Source organism: Rhipicephalus microplus, chromosome X (genome assembly GCF_043290135.1).
Source record: "Rhipicephalus microplus isolate Deutch F79 chromosome X, USDA_Rmic, whole genome shotgun sequence".
In the NCBI taxonomy this organism is placed as follows: domain Eukaryota; kingdom Metazoa; phylum Arthropoda; class Arachnida; order Ixodida; family Ixodidae; genus Rhipicephalus; species Rhipicephalus microplus.
Window position 1 is genome coordinate 324,943,585 of NC_134710.1, and position 21,883 is coordinate 324,965,467.

Sequence of the window (21,883 nt, forward strand, 5' to 3'; positions counted from 1 at the left end):
GTCTTTGGTCACTGCAGCAAGCACTTTGATAATGTCTTGTAGCTGTGTAGGTTTTCACCTAGCAGCACATATGCCAGCCATTTAAATATCCACAAATACAGTTTTTTGGCTGCCCAATCTTTCAGAGATGCATGAAAATTCAGATGCTTTCGCGGCACTGTCATTAGCCAAAGCGTAATAACGTTCAAAATTTTGAACACCGAAGAGTTCAAGTGTCGCATTTTTCTAACTTCCTGCCCACATGTTCGAAAAAGCATTATTTACAGCCCTACCTTAGCTACGTCTACCGTCCCGCATGCTTGAATTGGCACTTTCTCAGGTTGACGGGTTTGCTGTCGTAGCTAACGTCTGAAAGTGAGCTTTGCCGCAATGTTCAAAAAGCGAAAAATAGTGCGATGAATTCGATTGCTCATAAAAACTTTAAAATTAATTTAAAATAGCTTCCAAGCTATATTCGCCGTTGATATTTTGCAGACGATATACGCATGTTCACAGGAAACGGTGCTGCAGGCTTTCTTGACCGCGACATTTTGTGTCAGTACTCGTTTAAACGTGCTAGCGTGGCAGTGCAACAGCTAATTCTTTTCCACAATTCACGATGTGATGCACTAGCACTTATATACTCCAAAGAGTCGTTTGAGACCTATAAATCCACTCTTGTCAGGCGTATTGCCCTTGGTTACGATAATGTGATGTGCTATAAATCCTACATAATGCAGCATTGTTACATTCACATAAATGCAGATAATAACTACACAATTGGACTATACCAGAATGTTGCCGTTTGCATAGATCGTGGAATTCCTTCTGTCCACAAACACGGAGTCAATTTCATTTCCATCCCGAGTGAGCAACTTGTGACGCATGGCATTATGCTGAAACAGAGGCAAGGGTAGTAGTATTAAGTAAACAGATGACAAGGAACACTGCATGCAGTCAGAAATGTTCAAATAAAATTGAACTCTCACCTCTTCAATCAGCCTTGCTCTCCCTTGAACAAGCATAGGTGCTACAATAAACAGAGTATACACATTATAGTCTCACATTTATCTGGTTGTAGAAAAAAACATACAGAAAGTATTGAACATTCCAAATCACAGCTAAATATTTTTAAAGAACACAGAGTTTAAAGGATTTGTTTGTGTGGCAACATATTACTCATTCTCAGAGAAACAATAAATCTGAAATCGACTTGAGATGACACACCATATTCACAACATTGAATACTCTGCAGGCACTTCTTAACGCCTGCACATAATACAAATAAGCTCAGAATTTTAACATGAACACAAATAGCAAAGTATTATTGTTCGTGAGGTGAGTGCATCATTCCGCTTAAAACTATGGCTAGTTGAAAAACATTTCTTGCATGCTGAGGAATCCAAATATATACAAAGTAAAAGCTCGCAAATTTGACATCTGTTTATTTGAAAAATCTAATCAGACGTTTCTATACTGCTAACAAGCATATATACACTGAAATCTCAATGTAACGAATAGGAATATAACAAATATTAATTACATCTAAGCAAATGAAAAATAGTCTTGCGATAAATACAGTGTTAGGAATAATCTTCATAACAAATTTTTGGATATAACAAACTTATTTTCTTACAAGATGCAACTTTGCTATAATGAGGTTTGAGTGTTATTTAATGACACAAAGCTCGTTACTTGAGTCATATTTGATTGCAACCCAGTTAATTCGGATGTTCCGCCGAGCACGCCAACAACGAAGTGCCCCAAATACGCGATTCAAAGGGTTGAAAGCAGCATTTCCACACGACCAAAATGACCATGGGCCTCCAGAAAGAGGAGGTCACTATCTACAATCTTACCACAATTGTGTTGTTGACAACCAAGGCTTCAGGGACCGTAGCAAAACTTTGTTTACAATTTTACATAATGCATGAAAACTGAATGGGTGCTATCTATAAGTCTACCACACCTAGAATTAAAGGTGTGACAAGCAGTAGTTTTGTTTTTGCTGCATGCCTCCAGAACAGCATAGTGCTCTACCTCATTCATGATTATGCACTGTCAAGCCAGGTTTATTGAATTGCACATGAGGTGCTCAACAGTTTCGTTTCGACTCTGGCCAAAGCTCACACACACGTTTTTGGATATGTGTGGATTCTATATTGGTGCCTATAGCAACCAAAGTTTTAACACTATAGTGTTAGAGAGCTTGTGTCGCGGAAATTCCGCTGTCGGCATTGGCACCGTTGGGTGTGAGCGAAAAATCTAGAAAGCAGCAAATAAAATAAACAATAAAATTTTCTGTCCCATTGAGGATCAAACCCGGGCTGTTTTTGTGGCAGGCAGGTATCTTACCACAAAGCTACCATGTTACTTGCAGCTGCTTCGGAAAAAAAAACTACATATATGCCACGTAGAGGAAGGAGTCTCCTTAACGCATTTTGTTAGACAGGTGTCACGACGAACACGAGCGCTTTTGGCAATTTGTAGGAACATTTGGGAGGCCATCAAACTTCATCGAAAAAGGCCAGGATAGTGCAGCCATCTCCACCAAAAACACACAAGAACTTTCAAACAGCTTTGAAAGTGGACAACTCTGTCCATCTAGCGGAAAACATATCATGCCTTTCTAGAGGTGTTGATAAGGCAAACAGCAAAAGCTCGATAATGTGCTGCCATCTGCGAGGCATTGTGAGACTTCATGGCCTCTCCATGGCCGCCTGAATTTGGCACCCACACCGCCACGCGCCCCCGTTCCAGGCGGCCGTGGCCTCTCAGATGGCAAGTGCAAGGCGTGTATCTTGGAGGACATGCGACTTTTGCTTTAGTTCAAAAACCTGTATGTACCATTCGCACGCACGCGTGAGTATGTCACCTGTCAGACATTGTGAAAAACGTGTGTTGACTACAGCAGAGCGCTGTTCTAGCAAAGGGAAGTGGCCACACTGCACAGTCATTGCATTATTACAGATACCTCGTGCTTGCGCATGGGCACATGTGTGTGCGTGTGCTACAAAACACATTAATAAGTATGCACTTAGCGGTTAAAGGGCACACTAGGAGCCGGATTTAGCTATCGCATTCAACTCTTAAAGGCGAAGCTTAGGGGTCCCCAATTTTTTATGCACAGCGAGTGCGGCACACGGTATCTTTTTTTTACTTTGGGGAATGTGCACAATGTGACAAAACTGAAACATGGTAGAAGATGTTGAAAATTATTTTCAGCCATGGTCCAAAATACTGGCATAAAGCTCATAAGTTACATTGTGATGGACAAAAGATCGGTTACCGGGCATTTTTTTTTTTGCTGAAAAAGTTGTTGTTCCGTGCACTTAGTAGTATTAGTGGTGGCTGTACGTAATAAGGAATACGTTCAGAGCACGTTTCAGCTTAAGACAACGTGACCTTGAGCTGCGGTCACTTTGTGAACAGTCAGAAATTTCTAAAATTTTAATTTTTACACCACTTTCATGTGAAATAAGTTTTGTATTTGCATCAAGTAAATGAAGATGCATTGATGTCATAGACACACATTTACCATCACCTTGAAAGTCATTATTATGGCATTAGGATGATTCGAATACGCCTTCTTGTCTGATGAAATCCAAATTATGGAGCTTTTACTGTACAGTTAAACCTGTATATAAAAAAAATTGATAAATTCCCCAAACAGATTCGTTATAAAAGGGTTTCGTTATATGCAGGCTTGGTACGAAAATTTGCAATATAGATGCACGAGTTAAACAAAAGGGAGACTAAGGGCCGAGCTAGGCCAAAACACTTATTTAGCGGTGAAAAATTGTTACTATTTCTTTATTTTGTCTTTTTTTCTTGTGTGTTATATATGTTGTACCCACCCCCTCTGTAATTCCCTACGGGCCCTGAGGGTATTCTAATAAATAAATAAATAAATATTGCGATAGCAATTACACTGTCGGCAGGTTTATGCCGTTGACGCCATGTTCCGTAACCAGTCTAAATTAATAGCATGCCCCCGCGCACCAGAACTTTCATGAGTGGGTAAAAGCGCGCGAGCGCTGCTGAAGCAGAGATCGAATGAGTCAGCCCATCTCTATTGCCTGGAAGGCGCTTAAGATAACATCCCCTGCGTGTTAGAAATGACGTCGAATGCTCAGAGTGGAAACCACCTGTCTTGAACGAGCATCAAAAAATCTGGGGGAAGAGAGGGTGGGGGGGGGGGGAATCGCTCAAGTACTAACAACGCACTTAGATTTTAAGGACGGTCGCGACCACCGACGCGCTTGCTATCTCTGCAAGTACATCAGGGCGCTCTCAACGCGAAGGAACTGTGTGAAAAGAGCACTTCTCCCTGGAGCGGCCGTATTTGCTCACATCAGCGTTTTGTAGGAGTTCTGCGATATCGAATCAAAAAGAGTTGGCCGACAGCCTTACATGGTATAACATTGCAATTTTTTGGTATCACATTCACTGCATTGCATTCAATACGCTGTGGTGTTGTTACCAGAACTAATCAGCTAATCGCGAAAGTTGCCAGCCTGCGAACTATCAGCGCAGCACAAGACGTAAGCGCATGACGAGTCAATCTCTGCAGCTTCATCATCAGTGGTCTCTGAGAGTTTATATCAGTGCCTATTCTAATGTTCCCTCTGTGGTGACGACACTGTTGTCCGCATTGAAAAAAGAAAAAGCAATGCTGAACGTCGTCAGGGGCAACACCATGCGAGCGCGGCGAGACCATGCTTGCGTGCACGGAGAAGAAAACTAAAAGCGAATGACATGGACACACACACAGATACTGTGACAAACTATTCAGTAAAGCGCCCTCCATCTGCAGCACGGCCCCACATATGTGACGCTAACTAAAAGCATGGCACTGCAAATGCAAAAGCAGCTATCTTTTGAGGGGCTTCGCCCCCAAGAAGATAACTAAAAAGTCTAACCTTGTCCTGCGTCAGGCGTAACTGGCCAGACAGACAAACAGACAGACGGACTGACAATTTGCCACACTCATCATCATTCACTTCGTGGATATGCTGCGAGCTTTTTTTCTTTTTGGTTTGGAGAGAGAAGAGGCACTCCGCGCATGCGCCCACAAGGATAACGGCAACCTGGCTCGTGGGGCGCAAGCCCGCCTGCCCGCCTCGCACTCACCCGTGCGCAGTTACGAGCGCTCGCTCTTGCCTGCTGCGTTGTGCGTGTTACTGCTGCTTCGCGCTTCGTCGGCAGCGGGACTTCCGCAGAAGATGCATGCTCGTACCAAAATCTGGAGCGAAATTTCTAGATTGTCTATGTGGGAAATTGGTTATATCAAGGTTGTCCCCCTCAGCTACTTTGTTACAAAGAGGTCACAAATACATGTACTTCTATGGAGAAACGGCAGAGAATAGAAAAGCTACTTTATATCGAAGAATTCGTAATATGGAGGTTCGTTATAGGCAACTTTAATTGTATATACATTCTTGCTCCAGTACTTACTCAGAAAATTAAAACACCTCGAGCAACAGATTTTGCCTCTTTTAAGATGGGAATATGCATTAAAAACAAGAAATGCAATGATTCAAGGCAAATGAGACTATTCCACGCACTTTACATAGAAAATAATATTTAAAAAAACATTGCCACTCAACAAAACAAGCACACACACCAGGGAGCAGAGCTTTTAGGCACCAGGCTATATAAATTGGCACCATAAACTATTTAAGAAAGGAGCTTCTGATGTGTTCACATGAATGGTAATGTGCAAGCTGTATGCAAACCAATAAATGAAATGAGGCTGCGAACAACTCCTAAAGTATCAAGTAAAATAAGAAACCGCATACCAACTGCAGCCTGCAGAAGTTTGACTGTTCCAGGATACATCATCCTTCGACCAAAAGTGTGCACTGCAATGTAGCTGAAAATGAAATTGGGAGGTTTTATTTTATGTTCCTTGAGAAATCAACAATGACTTAAGCTACTCACAATGATTCATTTTTATGCAACCTACCCATACTAGGAAAAACATAATAAAAAAAAAAAGGTACACTAGAACAGCTTTCACCAGATGCTAGAGGTTAATAAATATACACATCTCTGATTAAAGTGTTCAATAAGGGTATATTTTCAACAGAAAAGCTTCTGCTTTCATAACACATCAGATTGAAAAATTAGGGGAATCACTATATATTAGGTTCAAATATTCCCAATAAAAGTAATCACTACTTTAGGAACAAGCCTGTTTTGTCTCTATCATAATGTAGTGATAGACATATGCCATAGTTCCCCAAATACATAAAACACGCTATGTATGCAAATTTGAGAGCAATATGGACTGGAACACTCAAATTACCTTTAGAGGTTATAAGCCTAAACAAAGTTGGAAAACGCACAAAAGGGTTCACGACACTAAATTCTCAAATTTAGTGGCATCTATGGCAATTAAAAACATCGCATTTACGGCCACACATTACTAATACATTGCATTCATGTGCACACATGGCAAATGGTAATTGTTGAATAAGCACGAATTCCCTGTTTCAATTGTGATAGTACATAGCTTAACCATAGAAGCCTGTATCAAGTTTAAGGGGCCTAGCAACATTTTCAGAACATAAACAATGCTGCTAATTAGAAGTCGTGGCTTCTTTTGACATGTGAGCCAAATACCGTATTGACTCGCGTAATGAACACACTTGCATGATGAATCCACTCCCCACCTTGGTCCTACAAAAAAAAAGATTACTTTTCCATGTATCTGCTCATTCTATTTCAGTGACATAGCCAGCGCCGTTGACGATCCAAACAATGTTAAATCATGTCATTGAAGAAATGATGCAATTAAAGTAAAAACAGTGTCACAACCATGCTAAACGATTTCAATAAAAATTTAAAAGTCTGAAGCGTAGCACCATCTGTCTAATGCAGAGGAAACCTCTCTGCTTATAGTGCGGCGCAAATACAGCGGCGTGAAAACAAAGCAAAAAACAAAGCACAACCACGCAGTTCACTCGCAAGGCGGCAACGTGCCTGTGCTGCCATTCGATGCTGAGCTCTTGATGTTGGTTGTTGTAGTGAACTTTGTTGCACATCTGCCAAGCAGGGCACGATTGGCCGGTTTCTAACTTAAAGTTAGTCGAGCATGCAGTTGAAATCACACTTTGACGTCGATCTGTGCGCATTCATTACGGGAGAAAAAGCTCCGGGCTACAAAAAAACGTTCCGTCGCGTACTTTTAGGACCAAAACAATCAGTTTTTTCGCTGTTATAACTGCCATGTAATTTTTTTTCTCCCACGTAATGAACCCTCTCCCCAAATTGGTGTCAACTTTCCTGAAAAAAAAATAATGAAAATAAAATAAAGATGGGTTCTTTGCACGAGTAAATACAGTTAGCACTGCCCTGCAATTCACAGTCTCACTAAAAAGACAGCTAAAAAAATCCCTTGTTCTCTTGGAAAATTACAGACGTCAAAGGAATATACCTAGTCGCAGTGAACACAGACACAGGCCGATTACATGATAACGAAAATATACTTAGTAACACTTTTATTGATAATACTAAGTTCAATAATTAAAGAAATTTGAATGTCTTATTTTCTAAAAGTTACTGAAAACACCAAAAAAGTATCTTCTTTTGAGCGCCTCTAGTCTTGAATGACTATGTTTTTGCCTAAGCATGTGCAGCGAAGTACAAGGCATGCTGCCTCTTAGCTACATGAAACAATACAATCTCGAGTCGGACGTTCACCTTTTGGCGAGCTTGGTGCGACAGTAACTACCTCTGTACATCATTTCCAAGGTGCGCTTTCCAGTACACACTTGCTCTTTCTTGTGCGCCTCATAGGCTATGCACCTTGTCAGGTAGTGCTTGGTGTTTTATCTAACAAAATCGCTTCAAAATAAGCTATCTGGATTTCGCTGCTATTCAGCGAGTTAAGCCGACAAAGAACGGAGCCAGTGTGCATCAGCTTCTTGCTAAGCTCGGCCAGACTTGCGCACAACAGCTGTTGTTGTGATGCAGAAGTACCGCCTGGCTTTTCCAGAATGTGCAAGGCCACAACACCTACAAATATATGTAGCTACCTGCTTGCGATTCCTTCCTGTGTAGCTTCCATGAGGATGACAGAGAGAAAGCACTCCGAGCTTACACAAGACCTTGTTACTCCACCGATACTTGATGCATGAAAAGATTTTTTTGCGGCAATATATTCGCAGTAGGGTACGCATTTGGGCTGGTTGGTTCATGATTTCCAGTAGAAAACAATGCTAAATATGGGACGAACAATACACTTCAACCACATCACTGAAAAACGTGTGTTTCATTCTTCCAGTCCACATATACCGTATATACTCGTGTAAGGGCCGCACTTTTTTTTCGAAAATTTTGCTAGGTGCGGCCCTTACACGAATCAGGCCGATTTAGTACAGGCAGTACAGGCCAAAGGTCTGTACTGTTTATGCAACAGTAGCAGAGTGCAAGAGTCACAAATGACATGCCAGAAATGTTTTTATTCGGATTCCATTTCGCTGTCCTCGTTCTCGGAGGAGCTCGCCTCGGCGTCCGCGTCTTCCCAGAGACGGTCATCTTCGGTGCCGTTCATGGAGTTCGAAATTCCCGTTACCTTGAAGCTTTTAGCAACTACTTCTACTGACATGGCACGCCACGCATTCAAAATCCATTCACACACCTGTTGGAGCGACGCCCGCTTCAGCCGTCCTGTAGGGGTCTTCTCGTGGACGCCTCCAGCCATCCATTCAGAGTAACATCGGCGAAATTCCACTTTGAATGGTCTGTTGACGCATACGTCGAGCGGCTGCAGCACACTCGTCAGGCCACCGGGAATGACGGCCAAGTCCGTACGAGTTGCGGCAACTCGGTTCTTGACGCGGTCGGTCAAGTGGCCCCTAAAGCTGTCCAAAACAAGGAGGGCTTTCCGTTGTAACAGCCCTCCAGGTCTGTTTGCCCAGACGGTCTTAATCCAGTCAACGACCAGTTCCTCGGACATCCAGCCCTTCTCTTGCGCACGTACGACGATTCCCTGAGGGAACTTCTCTTTTGGGAGAGTCTTCCTTTTAAATACGACGTACGGCGGAAGCCTCCTGCCGTCTGCCGTGATGCACAACATCACAGTGCACCTTTGGCGTTCTGCACCAGTCGTGCGCACAGACACACTTTTCGCACCTTTTAAATCCACTGTGGTGCTTTCCGGTGCATCGAACCACACAGGTGTCTGGTCCGCATTCCCAATTTGGGACAGGTCGTATTCATGCTCCCTCCTGAGAGCATTCACGAAGCGATGAAACTTAATGACGTGGTCTTCGTACTCGCGCGGCAGTTTTTGGCAAATCGTCGTTCGGCGCCGAATAGAAAGCTGGTTACGGTTCATAAACCGCGTAGCCCAGCCCCGACTTGCCTTGAATTGTGCCGGGGGTATTTCCATGTGGCGAGCGATGCTGAGGGCTTTGACGCGTATCATGTCAGTCGATACGGCGTAGCCGTCCCTTCGTGTGTCGACGACGTAGTTGACGAGCTCGCTTTCGAGTTGCGGGTACTTGCACTTTTTCCCGCGAAACGCCTTTCGGCTCCTGTTAGTAGCGGCGAGGGCATCTTTCTGATTCATCCAGTAACGCACGCGCTTCTCATCGACGTCGTACTTTCGTCCAGCTTCCCGCTTCCCGTGCTCCTCGGCATAGTCAATCACTTGCAGCTTAAATGCTGCAGTGAATGATCTCAGATGCCGGCCCATCGTCCGTCACGTGCGCTGGCTTCTGCAGGGTTCACTACAACCAACAAAGTGACACCGACGACACCGATCTGAAGTCGCGCTGCCAACGTATCGACACGATGCTAGGAACGATGCCAACAAAGAGGCCGCACAAGGCAAATATGGCGGCGCGCTGTCAACAGCGTGGTCGGCGCGTCGGCGGAAGTAGAATAAAAGCGGAAAAGCGTGCAGCGCCATCTGGCTGTAAATGAACTAACTACACTTTTCTGGCGGGACATTTTGAACTTTTGTTTTTTTTTTTTCGAAATATCCGCTTTCAAAGTTGGGGTGCGGCCCTTACACGAGGGCGGCCCTTACACGAGTATATACGGTACATACTCCACCACAATCTGAAGGAAACAAAAATAAAAAAAATTTTTTGCCAAAGGCAAAAAAAACATTTTTTTTTGCCTTTGTGCAGGCTAACCACCTCTTTTCTTGAGGTTGTGGTGGAGTATGTCTACCTGGACTGAATGAATAAAACACACTTGGTTGTTACTGGTCAGCGCTGTGGTTTGTGTTATTAAACATCTTCCTCTAGTTTTTTAGAGCTGTTTTCGACTAAAAACAAGATTCGCAAGGCGTTTAACTCTTATAACTCCTATAGGAGTTCCATGACTACGTCAAAAGCTACAGCAGGGCGTTCTAAAAGTACATGCAGAACAAAGCTGCTGGTCACTCTCAGATAGCCATACTGAAATGCATAAGTGAAGCTTACCTCAGTATTTCACATGGCAAAGCCCGCAAGCTTGCAAAAAAGCTTCCTTGGTTTGAAGGCTGGCGTTCTACTTCAACACGAGGTTTGCTCTTGTCCCTATCAAAGGCAAGAAGGCATATGTATATTCACAGTATTACTTTACACTTTCTGGCTTACTGTGCTTAGTATAATGTAGAATAGGCCCGAAATGGACTTGTACGCTTCTCTTTATTTTGTGTGTGGGCATTATATGCATTAATTTTTTGTTGTTTTCAATGACATAAGAAACCACGGCAATGCTACCAGCACTCGTAGGTAACTACTATGGCAGTAGTGGAACATCAGTAGGGACCTTTCGGCATGGATTTTGGTAAAAGCAAGACGTCGAGTGCGCGCAGCAGTATGGACTTTTTCAGATGCACTGCACATATGTAGACTATACAATCTCAATTTTGACTGGTAGAGTTGTCAACAAATATATAGTAGGGCCAGCTTCATGCAAACCAATCTAGCACTCTCAATAAAAGTTACTAACTGAGAACTGAGGTATGTTAATTTTAATAGAATACCTCTCCTGGTTCAAGTATCGTCTAGAATCAAAGCCTGCCCATTAGTGGAGTGTGTTGCGAGCCATTGGGGTTTGTGCATGTTTGTGTGTTTCCAGTCAAAAGACAGCCCAGCAAATGATGGAAAACAGAAGCAGCCAGCTAACTTTCGTGCTGCGTGAACATTCCCTTTTATTTTGTGTTCCTATTGACAAGTTAGTGTTTTAAGTACCGGTTTTCAATTTACTGCATTTTTCTTTTTTTTCTTTCAAAGTTGAATTGCAGTTTATCGGGGGAATTTATGACCGTGATCATACAATCAGGAAAGCACGTAGGAAATTGGGAGACTCCAGGGAAATTCGGGAGGATTGGCAGGTGTGACTCAGTAAAAGTGAAAACATGCAGATGTTTCTTATAATATGTAGTTTGTTCAGCATAACTGTGTCACGCGATGCGACAGCTGTTGAAACTACAACCACAGCAACTGCTATTTTGACCATGTAGGGTCTACTTAGAAAGTTACCACTGATAACGAAATATTATCCAGACATTGCTTTTCCTACTGAACAGTGACATCAAAGTTGTAAGGCTGAAGTTCTGATCTGTGCAATGACTCCAAAACACGAACAGTGATGCTGACACTGCTGCTTCCAAGTGGTCACCCAACAGGATGTTCAGCCTGCATTCGATCGGCATCTCTCATAATCATATGATGGTTTTGGGACGTTAAACCCCACATATCATTCAATAGTAAGAACGCCCTCGCCTGCTTTGCTCCAGCGGCCCTCGACTATGTTCTAATGGCCATTGACTATGTCCTAATGATTCCAATTACATATCAAAAGGCATTCCTCTAAGCTAGAGATGGGTGTTCACTTGCTGATTGAGTCAGCTGCCCTATATCTACCATTGTAATTCAACACATGGCGGCTCAGCTGACCTCCACGATAATAAAAGAAGGTGTGTCGAATTGACAGGTGGGCTATTATACCTCCACACGTGCAGATAAATTGTATCTAGAATTTTCTTGTCCACCACAGTGTGCCCTTTCAGTGACAATGAGTCTTCGACTTCGGCTTGTTCTCTCCTCTTGTGTCTCTGTTAACACACCTTAAATACTTTTAAGATGAATCCTTAACTAGCTCAGCTTTCTGTTGCCCTAATCTCCATGATGGTTGTAATAGTGCACTGTGGGTTTTTGCTTCAATTTTAATGGGAAGGTAGCTTTTACACTAGCTTGGCACGAGCTTGGTACATCTTTTGGAGCAGGATAGTTGAAGGGACCAGTCTTCTCTTCACATAATTTGGTAGAGCTAGTGCCGCAACGAAACTTTTAATGAATACAGGCGGAATACTTGTGCTCACTGCCTGCATTAACAAAACATCAATTTAAATAACGTTTAAATTTAAACACATTTGTAGAAGGAATTGTGACGAGACTTTCCCCAGAACAGGCCTTATTGCGGCCACTATAAAACTCGCGCCCTGGACATAAGCAGAGCAACGAACAAGCTACTAAACTATTACTAAGGATGTGCAAAAATCCCGACAGGGGCCCAAAAGTACTACACAATGCCGATTTCTAATAACAGCCTCATCGCAATGCAGCAATGTCAAGCAGTGAAGCATATGTATATTTCAGTGATGCAAAGTGGTCAATATCACAAGATATAAGCATGTCCTACATGCCAAGTTCAAGAATTCTAAATTCCGGAGATTTCCGCAACAAGAGCGCAGTGATGCAACCGAGGTCTTCCGATTTGGAGCACTTTGTAGAAGCAAAATTTTCTAACTTGGAGCACTTTGAAGCAGCAGAAGTTTCCATTTTGGAGCAATCTGGAGCAGCTAACTTCAACATATGAAGGAGAAGCAAGTTGCATGCACAATCAAAGAAATTAAAAATTATTCTGGTGCTCTTGTAAAGAGTTATAAATATTTATATTCATTGAAAATTTTGTGGAGCCAATCATCTTAAAAGCACTCCCTATCTTAGTTGATTATGCAAAAATACTGGCATCATGCTGTTGAGCATTCTGAAAAACTTGTTCGGTGATTATTTCAGTAGCAAATAAATTAAAATACTGGTGAATAAAATTGTACTTCATGAAATAACAATATAAATAAACCCATTTGGTTATCAGCTGATATAATAGACATAAGCTGTCACTTACAGTGCTAGAGACTCACGCAGTCCCAAGTGCATTTCCCTACGATGACTTCAAGAATAAAAAAAAGGTTCTTTTTATTCACAACTGATTAGACTGCTGGCCGTAATATGACGTCATTCAGTTAGTCTCAGAAAGCCAACCTCCTCGAGCTATAATCTCTGTGCTGAAACTACGCAATTTAACAAACTTCATTTTCCTTTTGCAGCAATAGTTTATGTGACTAGGACGTTCTGTCTACACTCCAAAAAAACGCCAGGCCTACGTGGAAGGCGCAGCACAGTTGCAGCAAAAGCTAGGAGAGCGGCCTTTCAGAGCCTTTTCAAAACACTCATTGGGTAACTACTGCAAGCACACTTGCTTGATACTCACTAGGGCATCAATAATAAACTTTTGGGTAGTAGGCCAGCATTCGTTATGCTATTTTTTGTCATTATTTTGAAAAGCGTGGCATCCGCTAAACACTTGCAAGGAATTTCCTGCCAATGATTCATGCAGTAGCTGACGACAATGAGAAATTATGCTGAAGTGGGTATGCGCCACAGTTAATAGGAGAACGAGAAGAAGCTTTTATAATGGGTTGGAGCATTGGACGGCCCACTTGTCATGCTGTTCGCATTGTGCGACGACTGATGTTCTTTCGCCGTTTTAAAACGCTTTGAAGTTGTATTAACGTGACTGCTTTCCAGACATCGCTCGATAACATGCTCCCGTGCATCATGTGTTTTACTTGCGGGTAAAAGCGCGGGAGCGGGGGTGACGAACGCAGCTAAAGCAGAGATAAGAAGAGCGGACTTATCTACTTTGCACTGAGCGCGGATGCGATAACATCACCCCACGTGACAGGCCGTCATCGATTACTACTCAAGTAAAGAAATGCGCCCCTGTCCAAGGCACAGGAAGGATAGAGCTAGGAACGCGATGGGGGGGGGGGGGGGGGGTTATTATGAGCTTTGACTTTATGGGTGTGATCTTTGATGCACGCGCTATTTACGACTGGTATACCCTTCTATACCTTAGCAATACCTGTACTCTTACCAATACCTATACCTTGCCAATACCTGTACTCTGCAAAAAGTGCTTCGCTTCCTAGAGTGGCCATATAAGGGTATGCACTGAGGCTCGATTGCAAGGCGGCCACACCATTGTCGTGCCATTTCAAAGGTCCATTCGTACGTGCTGTGCAAATAGAATCACACTGGTATAGAGCAGCAGAGCGCTTGCCTGTTGACACTGTTGCTAGCCGCGGCTTCTATCTCATGTTAGCTACAAGCTTTTGTTGATGCTTACATTACAGCACAAGGGCCTAACACGCAGTACAGTGTCTCTCTTGGCATATTTCTGAAAATGCCAGCTGGAGCGGCCGGCTGGGCACTCTAGACAAGTCTGTTCCATCTGTACGTGCATCGACATGGAAGAGATGTTTTGGGGGCCTCTAGTCACCCAAGTCACGAATATCGAACACCGCGCGTGCTGCAAGTTTTTGCGAGTGCGCGGACCTTAGAAATGGCAACCTTGCTGCTAGCGGTTCTCACAGATGACGTCAAGCCTTATTTTTTTGGTATAACAATACAATTTGTTAGTATCGCATTCACTCCTAAGAGCGTAAGTGAAATTAACAAATTGTATTTTATTTTAGATCTAACATCGCGCAACTCAAAAGAACGCTGGCTAAAAGGGAAATTGCTGAAGCTTTCGTGCAGTCGGTTATCTAAACGTGAAGCAAATGTTAGTAGCACAGAAAGTTAACAAGCTGTCTCATTATGCCTCGACATAGCGCGCGCAAGATACTTCAAGCGATACAGCAGTCTCCCCTTCACCCCTCCCTTCAATACAAAGCAATAAATGTGATGCCGAGATGTCAATTTTTTTTTTAACAGTCAGCTATTGACCCAGGAAAGCGAGAAGTAGACGTGTAACAAGGCGTAGCCGCTTCACAGACCTTCCGACACTAGAGCCGCGAGCGATGGCCTCATTACAGCTGCGCGTATTAAAACCGAACTTCGGCTTCTCCGACCAGGAGGCATGCTTTTGTAAACAAGATGATATTTATAAACGAAAGCACGCGAGGATTTTCAATTTGGACTCTAGCAACCTTGAGTTCGAAAGAACAGGGTCATTTAGGGGGCTTTTACTGCCAAAGCGATTATAAACGCGGATCTGCTGGTGGAAGAAATTGCGAAAAAGCTCTTTTGTATGATGATCCATGCATAAAATATATCAGAGGAAAGGTGTCAACGCATTCCCACCATTTACGTATTCTTCTGTGGACGTGAAGCACAAAAAACTCTGATCGTGATTTCCAGACATAGACGTGACTGACATTCTGGTGACACGCGTGCAGTTATTAGTGAAAATTGCTTTATTACATGCTGCGCAACTCTTCAAACTAACTATCAACAGCGTTCCCGAAATGGACGACGTTCGCTGATGAATCATCGCCACAGTTTCACGCTAACAATTGTACTGGACGTCATGAGCTCCTGCGGAGAATGCATTTCGTCGTGAAGCGGACTTGCACGACAGAGTAGCTTTGGCACCAAACATAGCATCATGGATTTTAGGTAGCACGCACGACTGCAGTTTATTCAGCGAAATTAAATAGGTACGTGATTGTGACTTTGGTGGCCCTGAGAACAAGGTGCACATGTATTGACACGCCAGCATGGCTATTGTCGGTGATAGACTCTCTCAAATCCGACTTTGGCACAGCTTGGTGCAATTTCCGTCGATATTTTCAGGATGGCACAGTAAATACGATTTGGCGCATTTTGGCGCAGGAGTGGGATCACCGATGGTGGGGGAGAGGGGGTGGCTCGCACAGATTTATTTGTTTCTTGCTTTTGCCCCCCCAAAAAAAGCATAGAAAAAAAACGAAAACCAGGTGTGGGGGGAGGGGGGGGAAGTCCGTACAGCTTCGCAAGCGTAAACATCGGCGTTGTAGTCTTATAATGGCTTGGAGTGGCCGAACACACGAGGGTAGGGTTTACCAACTAAGGTGATAGTCGAGCCTCAAAGGGGGAGCACAATTCACTGCCAAAACTGCACGTGATCGAAACAACAAAATCATACCTGTCAAAACCACTGACCTATGTCTTCCTAGGACACGTGTGAACGAAGGGGATGAAGCAGCTGGCTGTCCCGAAAGCATGGGGCTACGTTACTAGATTCTTCAGACAGGAACGCCAAAACACTTCTAGCCTTCTGTAAGTCTTTATTGCCTTTAAGCAACTTCTGCGTTAGCCGCGCGCCCTTGGAGCTTCTAGATCGCTATGGCATCGCAGTGACAGTGGTTTCGTACGCAGCAGCAGTGGCAAACGGTAGTTTTGTTTTCAATCCCCGTGTGCTACTCAGCTGAGTTTTGTCCGCAACGTTTGCGGAAAGCAGCATCACTAACTGGTCAAGCACTGGATGCGAGCACACTTTCCAAGTTCTGCCATTCACGTCGTCGCCATACATGATCATGTCAAGAGCAACCACGGTTTGGACCACAGTGGATGTGGCATACGACAACCACACAAAAGACAGCGTGTGCGCTAGCCGCACGCGTAGTACTTACGAAGTTTGAGCACGCTGCTCTCGGGCATCGTTTGAAGATTTCGAAACTACAGTTCATATCATCCGCTGCGATGAGGAAAGTGTTCAGAGCATACGAATTTTGGTCCAAATGGACAGAGTGGATTTGGCTGGGAAATTTCGCGAATTCGTATCTGACAGTTTCGCATAAATGCAATGGGTTAGCAAAAGGTTTGGATAGGATTGGCCAGCATTTTTGCCGATTCGGCCAGGTCCCACACAGAAATTTCGATTTCCAGGAGATTTTCATGACAACCGTACAAACGTAAGAAATGTACAAATTCGAGAGCCTCCCGAATATTCTGAGAAACTTGGCAAGTAAGGCACGTGCACATTATTTACACATGTTCACACACCATATCCTGTCGCAGTAAAAGTACACAGAGGCCTAAGTGAGCAGGCAGCAAGCCTTCAGGGCTACTTTAGGAGTGGTTGTGGCTATCTGAGCCTTTGAGAACAATGAAATGCATGCATTAAATTTTTTCCAAATGCTAGATCTTTCATAACTTAATAGTTATAGACTAACATTCCCTGCACATTTTCCATAAAACTTCATTAACCAAAGGTTTGTTGTCACACTAATGCCATACAGTACGACTTCATGAGGAACTTGAGTTTTTCTTCCATTACAAAAGAGAAGCTCCAGTACGCATGCAAACTCTTTTTTCCATCTATTTAAAAGAAAAACTAAATTCAATAAAAATCCCAGTTGAAACTCTTTATAGGAGACATGCACTGTGCAGTAATTTTGGTCTTCTATATTGGTGTCTCATAAGCAGGGCACCATGTATGCGTTTTTTTAAGAACCCCTATTTCAATGCAGCCACACACTAGTCTGTCTCTTATACCCATTTGTTTCTTACAACAGTGTTTCTTATAAAGGGGTTAAATAGCACAATCTATAAAACATTTCATGTTTAAGGTTATTTCAGCCACCAATAAGACCATGAAAAATGGCACCATCTCCTACTAAAGGGAACCATTAGTAGCATGCGAAGCACTGCATTGGTAGACTTTTACTTTTAAGTTGTGTTCATCACAGGCATCGTGCCCAATTTTAACCCGTCCTAGCAAGTGGAGCACACCATGAATTCAGTGCAGTTTATGTTGCTGTTGCTTGTCCCAAACAATTGTTAGAGCACGCCATGCGGGTTAATTGCCACGCCACGCAGAAGCACATGCGTTCATTGCGCTCTGCAGAATCTCGTTCCATAATACCATCACGTGATTGCTGAGAAAGTGTAAGGGGAAGACGCCACAGCCTCTTACACAAGCCCGAACGCACTAGCACATGCCAGCGCATTCCGACTAGAATACAACGCGTTGGTTCATAAGGAGTCTGCAGAATCTCGTTCCCCGAACCCAGCCGCTTCGTAGTTACAAGCTGCTTCGCAACTAAAACTTTCCAAGTAGGCACGAATATCCATGCATCGCAGACTATGCTTTGAGCTTTTCTTTTTAATAGCTCACACAAAGAAAGAGCACATAGAGGTGTACACACAAGTGTAATTACACCAGAAAAAAAAAAATGCTTACACAAGTGGGTCATTCCAACGAAAGTCAATGGGCCAGGCATAGAACTCACTGTCATATTTGGCTAGCTCAGCCTGAAAAAATGAAGGAAAAGAAAAGAAGTCTACATGTCCAAGAACCAATTTCTTGCAATACAGTGAAGATGACTGAAAGACTTACCTTTGACTCCTTGCTCAGATTTTGCTGAGCGGCCTGGAGAGCTCGCAAGAACTGGCCATAGTCTGAACTGGCAATACGTCCAATGCCTGAACAAAAAATTAACAGTTGAAATTTATACAACCTATGACAAGAGCCATGTAAAAAAAAAGAAAATTACCCTAAATTCCATGTGCAAAGCTGCCTATGAAAAAAAAGCCAAGTTGTCACTTTGCAAATGATTGGTCGATGGGTGTGCTTTTTAGAAGAAGGTTTCCATAAACTACACACACAATGCAGCTACTTATGCAGGAAAAATGAGCACACACCCACAAGGTTCTCTTGAGAGCAGTACTGATTGAAAATTTCCACTTTTCTCACTGTCCATGTAAACTAATGAGCATAAATGCATTAGAAGATGGGAGAAAAGCCTTAAAAACTGCACAGACTTTTACAAGGGTCATAATTTGAGAGTCTAGGTGAAGGTTCAGACGTAGCTGCTAATTTATAGTTGAACCTATTAGCCGAGTACCTTGTAAAGATTTGAGTGAGTCTTTATAAAAACTCACACAAATAATTTGACCTTGATTACAACAGCAAATGCAAGGTTCACAGATGCAAGACTATCTTGAACGATTGATATGATCATAAGGCAAGAAGAATGCTGGAGACTGCTGTATGGGCACCCATAAATTTTGTCAATCTATGCTTTTTATGTACATGAAATAATCTCTCCAAACACTTTTAGTCTAATGTTTCAAAAGCTAAATTAAAAATTATAAACTGATTAGAATTCCAGAAAAGTGGGCTCCCTGAACTCGGCTTTTTACAAGCACTTTTTTCAGCAGCAACAGCTTGAAAAAAAATCGCCTTACCTCTCAAACAAATGGTGCCAACCATGACCACGCATATGACACCTGCCAGCCTTGTCAACGCGTACACTCCTTCAAACGTGACATAACCTGCACATACAAAGGATAACACTCAGTGTTATATCTGCACACACACACATGGTCAAACAAGGATATAACAAATTATCAAATATACATGAAAAACAATATTAGGTTGATCGATCCTACTTCAATTCGATAGTGTTCTACCACTTTAAGAAAATAAATATGCCAGATTTGAAACAATATTGGTTGTACTAAAGCAATATTAATTTTCTTTTTTGTCTGCTTCAAAACATACATTCCAAATCCAGTAGCAAAGACAGTACATATACTGATCAATCACCAAGTCACTTTTTAAGGCAGCCGATTTTTATATACCTTCTTTTTATTTAGACTTCCAAATAATAAGACTGAATACGAATTCATGAAATCTGGACATGTGTAGAATCCCGGGACATGTTATATTCTGAGAAAATAGTGCCAAATGAGCCAGCAGTATGTTTTTTTTTTCTGCCTCTTGCTCAATTGAACCTCCAAGTTAATTTTACCAATTTGCATAGTTCCTTCAGGGTGAAATGAAGGAATGTCGACTGCATGAAAAACAAGTTTTTAAATTTAGACCCTCAGACATCCAAACAAAGATCTTTTGTAATATCACATGCAATGAAATTTAGAAGTTTCCTGAAACTTGCCACAAAAGGAATAGCACCTTTTATCACTTGTTGAATTTATTGAAATTGTGAATACATATTTAAAATGAACAAATATCAAAAATTCCACAACCAAACTACTCACTGTTGTCATAGCGTTATCTAAAATACTCCATGCTACAAGCTTGGACATGCACAACCACAATGAAGTCAATAATTTCTTGAAATTTTAAATGCGATAAATCTCCTTGGCTTTGGATAAAGCAATAACTGTTTAAATTGCACTAATTCTGCTCTTTAATTGACCATGGTTACAGGAGGTTCTATAATAATAAGCAAATTATGCATTATTGGTTGAGGACATTATTGGCTAAGTATTTCTGAAGTCAGTACCCGTGCTAAACAACGTGACTAGACACAAAAGCTTCTCACTTTCGACAGATGCTTTCATCAGACTCCGTACTATAAAAATATCCAAATGTAGGACAAATCTCAAAAGCAACAAAAACTGCACAGTGGTAGTACAATAAAACCTCGGAAAAGGAATCGAACAAAAAATCGCCAGGCCTGCGCGGAACGTGCAGCATAGTCACAGCGAAAGCTGGAAAAGCGGCCTTTCAGAGCCTTTTCTAAACACTGTTTGGGTATATGCAAGAAACACACTGGATGGGTACCCACTACGCCATCGAAGAGCGGCCTTTCAGAGCCTTTTCTTAATGCTCCGAGTAACTGCTACAAGCATGAACACTTGCAACAAATTTTGTGCAAATTTCGTGTTTCATGCAGTGGATGATGAAGATGAATTACGCCTGAGTGGGTATGCGCCACAGTTAACAGGAGATGAAGAACAACCTTTTGTTATGGGTTGGAGCATTGTACGGCCCAATCGTTATGCAATTCACATTGTATGACGCCTGGATGTTCCTTTGCTGTTCTAAAATGCTTTATTACTCATATTACCGCGATTCCTTTCTTGACATCAAGCCTGCCTAGGGCAAGTTTACGAACGAGTCCCAAGCACCGGCGTGGCTCAGCCGCAGAATACTAGGCTGGCACACAGTGATCCCGTGTTCGAATCCCACTATGTCCTTTGATGTTTTTTTATTCGATTTTCTTTTTCTAATTTCTTGCGATAATGGTTACGGACACCGGCAGCGGCGGATAAGTGTGACGCCGCCCGTGATCCGTGTTGTGATCTCGTAACAGCTTTCACTGTAAAAAGTGATACCATCAAATGGAGAACTGATAACACTGGTCATATCTATTGCTATGGCTTCTTCAGTGGCTGTAAAAAAGAACAGCTACACATTCGACTTCCCTTGGGATATTCAAACTCATTTATATAGCCACATAAAACACACATGTTTTAAAAATGCGCCAATTACTTTGCACAAAAAGAGACACCAGCTAAGTATTAGTGGAAAGGATAAAAATGAAGGCCTGTTGGCATTCCAACTCACCCCTTCGGTATAAGACAGCTGCAATTATAGGTGAAGTGTAGACACCTAGAGACCATGCCAATGACAGCTGTGAAATAGAAAAAATAAAGAACTTTGCGAGCCTTGCATGCCAACCTCACATACATATTTAGTAGCTGTGAAAGAGAGCGAACTGGTTTTCCTTAATACATCAACTTGAAGCAGACATGGATGGGATGACCAATAATTAACACACGCCCAATGCAACTTTCCATTTCGCACTGGTATTGAAATGGGCATTTTTTTTCTACTGTTCACAGCAACTGCAGAGACCATGTTACCATGTAAGCTCACAACAGCTTGGCACAAACTATGAATGCACTGAAGAAGTTCTTACTAAAACAATGCATGTATATGAAGTATGTCACAGAACCAGCAAACAGGCTACAGCTACTTCTTCAGCTTAGTAACATTTACAAAGATGCTCAAAAATAATGTATACATCATAATAACCATCTTGTGATATCAAATGCCCCTGCCCAGTGAAAACTTATGCATGTGTATTCTG

General features: G+C 42.5%; 1 protein-coding gene across 3 annotated transcripts in view; it reads right to left on the bottom strand.

The window, feature by feature from the left end:
- Positions 1-21,883, bottom strand: part of LOC119186533 (phosphatidylserine lipase ABHD16A) — a 98,114-nt gene that overhangs the window by 56,674 nt on the left and 19,557 nt on the right. For all 3 annotated transcript variants that reach the window (XM_075879604.1, XM_075879605.1, XM_075879603.1), the window contains exons 3-10: positions 21,358-21,424; positions 19,230-19,316; positions 18,379-18,464; positions 18,223-18,293; positions 10,422-10,517; positions 5,781-5,854; positions 969-1,009; positions 771-875 (exon numbers count right to left, since the gene is read on the bottom strand). In XM_075879604.1, the coding sequence (XP_075735719.1) occupies positions 771-875; positions 969-1,009; positions 5,781-5,854; positions 10,422-10,517; positions 18,223-18,293; positions 18,379-18,464; positions 19,230-19,316; positions 21,358-21,424 (627 nt within the window). The remainder of the gene's footprint in view (positions 1-770; positions 876-968; positions 1,010-5,780; positions 5,855-10,421; positions 10,518-18,222; positions 18,294-18,378; positions 18,465-19,229; positions 19,317-21,357; positions 21,425-21,883) is intronic.